Source organism: Plectropomus leopardus, chromosome 2, assembly GCF_026936395.1.
Source record: "Plectropomus leopardus strain MGB_pleo_1.0 chromosome 2, ASM2693639v1, whole genome shotgun sequence".
Taxonomy (NCBI): Eukaryota; Metazoa; Chordata; class Actinopteri; order Perciformes; family Serranidae; genus Plectropomus; species Plectropomus leopardus.
This window is the reverse complement of record NC_142177.1, coordinates 27038665-27049025: the sequence shown is the minus strand read 5'-3', so window position 1 is coordinate 27049025 and position 10361 is coordinate 27038665. Positions and strand designations below refer to the sequence as shown.

Here is a 10361-nt window from a genome sequence, read left to right as displayed (position 1 = left end):
GTTGTATTGTAGTTTCACAATGATAAAAACAGCTGGAGAACAGTTTGATACAAACCAGGATATAGGCTCTACAGGATGATTTTTTTCCCTTGGTAACTATCACGTTTTTATCAAATGATGTATGAGTGTATGTCTACAATATTTAACCGCTTCTGGTCAACAAGTTACATACTTCCTAACCTTTTTATTAAAATTCTCATTTATGCATTAAACTGCTCATTGATGCAAAGAAGCAAAGTACTGATTTAAAACTTTTAATTATCATTAGATACATAAAAATAATTAATTTATTTTATAAATGGAGTGTAATAAATGTAAAATCATGACATTTAAAGCAAGATACAAACAAAACAATTAATGACATTAATTGCAATTTAGAGGTAATCATTACAAAGGAATGCCACCGTTGCTATCACTGTAGATAATGCATATTGTGTAACGGTCACAACTAAATTACAAGCAAATAGGTATATTGGCAGTAGTTTTGTGTTCACTTCAGCATTTTGATGACATTGTGCTTCGTAAATCTCCATTTTAGCTTCATGATGTTTATAAATTCCTCTGGTGCGATGGGCAGCTCATCACCGTGTACAAACATCATCATTGCACTGCAAAAGAAGGTACAGGAGAAGGCAGGTCAGGTTTAACAGCTTACTGCATATTATTTATACATATAATGAAGCAACTGCTTTGCTGAAAAATATAAGAATATGGATTGTTGGTTGTTGTGGTGTCGACTTGGTCACCAAGGAGCCCAATGTTCCTGCCTTTTCACTACTTATCTGTGAGTTACTTGTAGATAAGGGGATAGGTAAGTGGCACTCCAATTTCTGGGATAAAGACCAATTTGTATTTTGTTTGTCTAGACTAGAGTTAAACAAGCCTTATTTACAGGGCCTCAGAATCACTGTGCTTAAGTTAAAACAGGGTTTTCTTCTTCGGGGAAATCTAGTTCAAAGTTTTCCATCTGTAAACACAGATAAGATGTGTTTTATCTTAATCAGCCGATGACTTCACTCAGTTCACAAGGCTTAATCTTCTTCAGTACCTCTTCAACATGAGCATTACAGACAGCTTGTGACTCGCACTTGTTTCTGCCACATTTTAACCCCTCAGAGATAAACAAGGACTATTCTGTTCCTTCCATGGCAGCGATGACATCTTCAGACAAGTCATGGGGAAGCCATACTGTATATGTTGTGAAAGCTCTGACATGGTTGGTTTTGTGGGAAGCAAGAAACAGCTCCAGGAGGAAATGAAGACCATGTGCTGGATGTTGTGGGCATGCCGAAAACCCTGATGATCACAGGACAAACCGCCCAGTGCTCTGGACATGAGATAACACTTCCATGACCTCTGAGCAATTTGTCTCTAAATGGACTTTTATGGTATAGAATAAAGTCTACACTTTAAAGGGATATTTCACCTGAAAATTAAAAAAAAAACATTTTTCTTCTCATCGTCTATAGTGCAATTTATCACTCTCGGTGGTTTTGGTGTGAGCGTTGGCAGATAAGCTCAAATGATTACAAATGTAAATTTCATCCTGCAACCTAACTCTAATATAAAACTCAAAAGCATTTAAAATTACTCTTAGATCCTAAAAGTATGGTAACACTCATACAATACATGACAAACGGCATATGGAGAATCTGAATCCTCAAGTAAGTCCCTCGGCTAAAGAGAAATCAAGCCTCAAGTGTTCTTAAGGAGAAATCTTAAGCTGTTTTGTGCAACCAGCATCTGGATCTTGTGTTTTTTTGCAAAAAAATTCCCACTGATATAATAATAATAGTAATCTGTAACACATCAAACCTATTAATTTCTCCATGATATAAATTATACTTAGTTCTGTAGAGCACTGCTGAAGCTACATGACGATCTTTGTGAGAGAAGTAAGAATAGTTATTGAATAAATCTTGTGTAATGCTGCTGATTACTGTGATATTTGTAATGACTTCTCAGTTTGTGCTTGCAGAGAATTTTTAAGTGCATTAGGTACACACTGAGATCACCCCTTAAGTTAAAAAGCTTTACAGAGCCTATGACACAGACACTGATTGACCATGAAGATGGAGTAATAAGTGTGAAATTGTCTTTGAAGAGGCTACTCTGATGTGTGTGCTGCTGCTGACGTAAAACAGAGACTGCTGGAAAAACCTGACCAACTGACATCAGACCAGTGTGCTTTAGTAAACACACTGTTACCGTTTTATTTAGCCTTTCACAGTGCAGATTATTTCACTCATGCATAATAAAACATTAGAAATTAAAGCAGGAGAGTATAAAAAACAGAGGAAGGAAACAGTGTGTATCTTAAGTATGTAGCACATCTTTTCTTGTATGTTTATGGGATGTCTTACCACTGGCTTCTGTCCTGCTTCTGCTTTGGCTGAGATACCTAAAGCCTTGGAAATATCCTCCAGAGGAAGGTGGTCTCCTGGTGAATCCTGGATAAAGTGCACCAGGACTTTTTCTCCACCTTTGAAGATGAAAACATACAGTATTAGATCAATAATAATATAAATCATCAAGTAGCAGCTTGTTAAATGGATGCGCTTTGGTGAACTTATGATTCACATAAAAGCAGTGATAAAACACAGTGCTAAGTTCATATTCATATGATACTGGTGATAAAAAAAAGATACTAACCAAAAAAAGAAGATATAAATAGTTCAGTCCAAAAATGTGCCGTACAGTCTGGTTTTACATAAAATCCTCTATTTAATAACTATTCAGAGAACTAAATTGCCTCTCAAACCATTCGGATTGATGCCTGCACATCTTTTTAAAGTAATCTGGAAGTAAAAGAGGAGTAATGCTGGGTTTTCAGGGCCGATACGCTTATCAGTAGTTAATGAGACCAATAACCAATATTCACAATCAATATGCATTTACAATAAAAATCTTTCTGTCAATATTTAGAATTTGGAATCTAACTCCAAACACAAAACTTTGTTTAAATGCCTTTAGCAAATGTAAAATCAAAACAAAAACATTCATCATATACAGCAAGTTCCAAGCAACTGTCTTTTCATAAGTTCAAGTGAAAAGTTTAATCAAAGAAATAAATTAATAAAAATAGCTCCCTGAGGTTTTACGAAGTTTAGGTTCCTCCCATACCGACACTTTCTTTGCACTTTTCAATTAATTGATTTCATTGGTTATCAGTAAAATAAAACGCTGATACAAATAATCGGCAAAATGCCAAATACTGGCCGCAATAATCCGCAAGGCCAATAATCTGTCAACCCCTAGTGATAACTGTCTCCTGTGCTGGAGCCAGGGTATTTAAACTGAGCGTCACACGGGACAGAACGACCTGTAATCTGCATCTTCCAGTTCTTTTATTAAGAACAAGCTGCTCGGACCACACACACCATGTAAGACAGTATCAGCACATGAACAGACAATGTTATGTTACTACTGGCTTTCCTAATGTGCTGCAAATTATTTGTGCCTGTCCACTCCACATTTAAGAGTTATTAACACAATATACTATTGCATAATACTTTAATAGTCTGATCCTTAAACTTGTATGGATACAAGATATAAATAAGTGTGAAAAGTCAGAAGCCATGGAGAGCACTGAAGCTAAGATTTAGAGATCTCACTATGAACTTCCAGCCTCTCTGTAATAACATGATGCAACATTGCCCTCTAGAGGAGAGACTTTAAGACTGCAGCTCATTTATTTACCTCCGTTCAGTGGTGTAGTGGTAGTTGATTAGGAGGGTAAATCACTGGGGTGGATGGGCAGGTTACCAAGAGAGAAGTAGGAAAACACTTTTTGATATTGCAGTGGCTTTTTGGCTGGCGGTGTATATATTGTACAGGGCCAGAAAAAGAGGCAGGTATACCCCGTATACCTGCATATACTCTCCACTACACCAGTGCCTTCTTTTAAATGACAGGACAAGCTTCAAGCCTTTTTCCATTGGCACTTTTGGCTGCAGTGTCGTCCTGATTTGCATTTCCTTTATCAGTTTGAACATGCCAAGCCGTGCCAGGCTGCACCAGAAATCAACCTCCAGAGTGGGCCAAAAGGGCCGAAACTGCCACTAAGGATCAGCAGTGACGTCTCGCCAAACGCAGCTGACCCCCAATGACCCCCACACCAAACTCAAAAGCCAAGCAAGCCCATGACTGTGGAAAAGGGCTATTACACAAGAAAAGTGCATTCAATTCAGAAAAAAAATCTACTCTGTTTTTCTGAATTAACAAGACTATCTCAAAATGAAATATTTTATTGGAAAAAAATGCTGCTGTTGTTGTCCTGACTTAATGAGATAAGCTTCTGAATTCTCATTTTTCTGAATTAATTAATGTATTAAATCGTTATTTCAGAAAAACAAATGTGAAAGGGAATGCATTACACTTCCGTACACACTTCACCCTTATGAATACAATGCTACAAGTTATTTTGAACTATCATATTTATCCATTCACTTATACATTTTGCCTGATGAAGGTCTAGTTACCAAAACAACTTTTGCTATTTAGACAGCATGTGGGAGTTGTTGTCCAAAATTGTGTCCAATCACTTCAATCCCTTCAGAAGACAGACCCCTACTCATTCCCCCACCTGGTGTGTCTTGATCGTACCTTTGGCCACAATGAGCATGCCTCCACTCTGCAGCAGATCACCTGAGAAGTTCCCCTGGATGCCTGCAACAGTGGCCTGAAAGCAGCAGAGTAAACAGACAGTCGGAGGTCAGTTTGTTAATCTGGCCCTCAGCAACTTCAAACCTGCCCCGGGAACGCCTTGAGTGGTTAAAGCACAGGCAGTAAAACTGCAACATCCTGTGTTCAATTCTAGCCTTGGGATGTTTGTTGCATGCAAAGAGGGGCAGTATTTCAATTAAATTTATTTACAGTACTTATTCAATCACTTTTAAGTATTTTGTAGTTTGTATTTTGCTGGACAGAAGAAAAACAGAGGTACACTGTAAGAGAAGACTTAAATAGCTTGTATTTGTGTAACTGACATACTTAGAATTAATTATTTTAATATGTCATTTTATTCTCAAATAAGACATTGTTATCCCCATGTTTAAACTGTAGAAAAAATTGCTCAACAACTAGCTTAATCACATATAGATAGATAGATAGATAGATAGATAGATAGATAGATAGATAGATAGATTTAGATAGATAGATAGACAGATACACACACTTACTTAGGTACATTTTGGGGGGCATTTTCACCTCACTCAACAGGCGACAGTGTAAAAATTAGTGTGGGGGGATTACATGTAAATAAAAACTCTACCCCTGCTCCTACTACTGTAGGAAATGTAAACCATGAAGTGATCATATAACCATGAAGCGACGTACCTTTGAAGCTGCATTTCGTACTTTCTTCGCCAAAGCAGCAGGTACCACACTAATGGCTGTGTACCTGAGTGTGAAGAGACACAGTTTTTCAATTACAGTTCGTCACAAGGCATCTTATCTTTTGCAAAGGAGATTAGCACGAGTAGTGAAAGCTAATAACCTTATAATTACCCACAGCCGAAGGAGATGTATTCAGATGTCTTAATTTATTTTAAAACTTGTCCAAAACCCCAAAATATTCCCTTTGCTATCATTAAAGACCGAAAACAATCAGATAATCCTCACAAAGCTGGAACAAAGTGAATGTTTGGCCTGTATGCTAGATTACTAAAAACAATTAAACAATTAAGAAAAGAGCTCCATGTTAATCATTGCTGCTCAAAAGTATATGATTAAAGTTAAAATGATCTCTGACATGAATGAAAGATATTCACATCAGGGTCAACGCAAAATGTCATTCATATAAAACAACTTCTCTATTACACAAAGGGAACATGGAATTAATAAACTCACCTTTTAAAGCCCAAATCCTTGTAGGTTTTCTTTTGTTCATCAATATAAATGGCTAAAAGAAGAAGGTGATAGATGATTATTATAATTTAACTAAACCAATGGCTGTTAACATGGATGGGCAAGTTTGGTTGTGTAAGGGGGACAATGCAGCTTTTTCGATTTCAGTCTCAGTGTGGGTTGTTGCATCAGGTATGTCATAACTGTACGAAAGTAAGTGAGTAAATGTACTTAGTTACATCCCACCACTGTTCCAGTGCAAGAATAAAAGTGTTGGCCCAAGATAGCTGTTTAATCAAAATAAAAGTTAGTATTTTGCTGTTCATTTGTGCAGTTGGATCATTTTATACCATTAAATCTTTGGTCAAATTTTAAAATGAATAGACAGAAACTGATCAATTAAGGCTGTAAAATAGTTTAAGTGGAGCAGACGTAAGCCTATGTGTCATGATGTGTTTTCCACAATAGTTTAAACACCACATATTTCTGAGTGCACTGCTGTGTCAGCGCAGCTAAATCAGGAAAAAGCCGACTGAAGAGACCCATGTTTGTCTTAGATGAGTAAATACTGCTTACATCCTTTGAAATAACCTCCTTCCTTGAACTCCTTCAGGCCGAACTCCTCAGGTCCGACCCCCACCAGCGATACACCGCTGGCTTTCATGTCCGACTCGAGTTTGCTGACTTCCGATGCCATCCATCGACACACCTGACAGCCAAACCTGCGCAGGAAGAACAAGACAACTGGCTGGTCCTTCCACAGAGACTGCAGCTCTACACTCTGAAACACACACACACACACACACACAGAGAGGGAAAAACGCAGTGAAAACACTAAACAGGTGACACACACACACAGCATATGTGGAATAGGTGTAATTAAGTAGTGGTGGACAGTCACAAAGGACATTTACTTAAGTACTGTACTTAAGTAGAGTTCTTGAGTATCTGTACTTTACTTGAGTATTACTTTTTTGGAAACGTATTACTTTGACTCCACTACATTTGAAAGACAAATATTGTACTTTTGACTTCACTACATTTCCGTGAAGGTTCTTGCTACTCTTTACATTTGCTTTGAAGTCAGCGAATGATTTTCTTTTCTTTTCTAAAATGAAAAAGTTCATAAATCCAAAGCAAACTGTTTGCACCGGCAACTGAAGTACAATTTTTGACTTAAAAACTTAAACACTGTCTGAAAGTCATTTTGGGTTTTAAGTTCATACAATTTCTAGTTAGATTTTTCAATCTAGCCAAGTTGTTTTCAAACATTTTTGTAATGCTACAGGTGTGTAACTGGGATGTTAGGGTAGGATGTTTATTTATTTTTTATATTTTATTTATTTTTATTATTATCATTTTTTTAATTTTAAGATGCTGCATCTTCAGTAAATTATAATGTTTGACATATAAGTCATTGGCCGGAGGATGAGAAGACTTTTGTTTTGAGCTTGCAGTTCACTGAATTAGAGAGATAAACAAGAAGTACAATTAAATCTAAAAATAAATCAAGAAAAAACATGATGGTGGTTGTTTTTCCAGTTTGTTTTTCTATAGGCATTTCCATGGGCTTTGCGCCATGTCCAACATGCTTTTCATTTTTTAGGTTCGACAAGCAAGTTTTCATTCAGTGGGTTGTTTTAGAGTCACTGGGATCAGTAAATGTATTGTCACATTATACAACCATGTGTCAGGCATTTATATGCCCCTCCCTTAAGTCAAAAGATAAAATATAAGTCCCCTTTAGTGTTTTTTGCACCATCCCCTCCCCCCTCATACATAGCAAAATGCTACTCATAGTAAATGTTATCTTTGAAATCATATATGGTAGATTTAAACAGAGCAATATATGATTAGTATGCACATGTAGTCCCTTCAGGTCATCATTATGCTACTCTGGAGGCCTCATTTGACACTAATTATATCAATGCTGTGAGATAATGTGTAACAGCAGGGAGCACAGAAGGGGAACAAGTCAACCTAACAACGCTTTATATTAAAAGCCAGAGCACATTTAAACAAAAATCACTCAAAAGGATCGGTAAAGCTCAAAGGTCTGCAGTTATCTTTGAAACCAAACTAGCTTTATGGCAGCTTACCTCTCCAGTTTCACCGCACTTCAACAAGTTTTTTCCAATTTGAGCAAGGTCGACGGTCGACATATTTTACCACGAAATCTACACGGACACCGGCTGACAAACGTTATACCACACGTGAAGTTGCTACAATGTATAATCTTGAAGTAACGATGTTTAAGTAGTAAGGTTTGTAGCACAACAGTTGCAGAACATCTGCATCCTGATACACCCACTGAGCACCAGCAGCCAATCACAGTCCATCATTGCTGAAAATCAGCCAATCACAGTGCGTGGTGTATGGAACGGAGGCGGGACTTTATGCTGGCTGTCAAACACATAGGTTACATATTGCCTCAAAAATCAACCTAAACTGGTTTTATTTCAAATACAGCAGATATTTGTTCACGTTAACTGGGTTTGTTACTTCTTACGCAACATGTGAAGCCAGGTTTACTTCAAATAGTTGACAGAATATTTGAAAACTGTAGTTTTTCCATAATGCAGGTTACACAAGGTGTGGCAGGCCAACAGGTGAGGGTCAAAATAATAACATTTATTGCGTGGCCTTGTTTGCGTTTTACTGCTGTTAGTGTTATCCCATCTGTCTGTTTTCTATTAACCCTATTGTCACTACAGCCATTTTCATTCTGCTTTAAGACTGACTTATTAAGCAACCAGTAGGGGAAAATTTACTCAGCCTATTTGTTTAACCTGTTTGTTATTTTTTTAGAATCACCATTTGCTGTGCCCTGAAGGCAAACCCATCTCATTTGGTCCACAGTTTTTTACATATATTAAACATCTCATTTCAGTCCACACAAAGTAACACCTTTATAAACCCACATTAACCATTTGAAACCTTAGAACATTGTATCAGTAATTTCATTTAGAAAAAGTGACACAAAACTTTGTAAGAAATTTGTAAAAAGTACATGGAAATTACTTAAAATGTTGTTTTTTTAAAACACAAAAAAGAAAGTAAAAAAAACAAAACAAAACAAAGAAATTATCTTCGAAAAGATGTAATAATTTTGAAACAATTTTAAGTATGTACTAATTGAATCCTAGATGTTTCCCTAGCTTCTTAAAAATAATTTTCCAAATCTACGAATTTCATGTTATTTGTGGAACATTTGTTATCAAGTTGCTCATATCTTTTTTTCAATGTTTTTGAAAACATAAAGTAACGCTTTTATAAACATTAACACAAAATTAAACCCTATCAACACAAATGGCAAACATGAGACATGTATATACATGAGAGAAACATTAATATGATATGTTATACCCATTTGTATGCATGCATGAGTATATGTCTGAATAGAAAACTTCAATAACTCTCACTACAAATTCCCAAACACACAGCATCTTATACATATTATGTTCCTCATTTGCTTTTTTCACTGATATCTGAGTTTATTTAGTCAGGAACGGTGGTAAATATATGCTTTAATTGCTCTATAAACTACTGTGTTCCTCTATGCAGGCTACTGCAGTGTTTTCAACCTCTGCATACTGTAGCTACATTTTCACATTTATCTAACATTATTGTGATTGACTTTGATCATCAAGATTACGGCCCAGAAAAAAAAAATTACATATCAATTCATAACCCAAAAAAAAATTATATCATTAAGGTGTAGCCACAGAAATATTATACCTGTGGTTTAGTGACACATCAGTGCATTAGATGTTGCTTCATCCCTCCTGTTGCAACCTGGACAACCTGCAGGCCAGATCATACTACAAGTCAATTAGAGATAATGAGCCTGCTGTCAGGGGAAGCTCTTAAATCGCTTAATTAAGTTTCTATAGGGAATGCTACATCCTGTCATAGTTTAAGAAACAGAAAAAGATACGTCGAACTTTTTTATGTTAGTAGGCTATTGTTTATTATAGAAAACTACAACTTTTAGGCTGCCTTTATGTTCATTTATTTGCACAATAAAAAGAAAACATATATCATTTCAGTGCTGAAGAGGAAGGAAGACTGAATGACTTATTCAGACTCTTCCTCTATTTAAATGGGGAAAAAAGCGGCATAACTCATCAAAACAGAATAAATTAGAACAAAATAAGCAAAAAACAAATACACAAGGAACCCAAAGCAAAAAAATATCTATCTGATATTTCTCATCTATCTGAGGTGAGCTATAGTTGTAGAGTCGTAGTGTTGTGCATGCTGCTCACTGTCATGGCTTACTGATGGAAGTGATGCCTCATTAATGAAATTTGTATCACCTGTGCTGTTCCTGCTTTAACAAGTCAAAGTGGCTGTGGTGGAAACATAGCTCCACAGAGCCTCCCGTCCACAGCACTGACAGTGCTCTGTCACTTACTGCTGATAGGTCCCTCTCACTGCAGACATTTAGACTTGTCAAAGGACAGGTGGTACTAATAACACTAACGATGGCTCTGTTTTATTTAAGTGTTTCA

General features: G+C 36.5%; 1 protein-coding gene across 1 annotated transcript; it reads right to left on the bottom strand.

Moving 5' to 3' along the window:
* Positions 1–238: 238 nt before the first annotated feature.
* On the bottom strand, positions 239–8171 carry prxl2b (peroxiredoxin like 2B). The gene is made up of 7 exons (XM_042500725.2): positions 7947–8171; positions 6424–6628; positions 5851–5902; positions 5338–5401; positions 4606–4681; positions 2364–2482; positions 239–608 (listed from the first exon to the last, which is right to left on the bottom strand). The coding sequence occupies exons 1-7, from the start codon at positions 8007–8009 to the stop codon at positions 582–584; spliced, it is 606 nt and encodes a 201-aa protein (XP_042356659.1). The 5' UTR covers positions 8010–8171; the 3' UTR covers positions 239–581.
* Positions 8172–10361: the final 2190 nt, after the last annotated feature.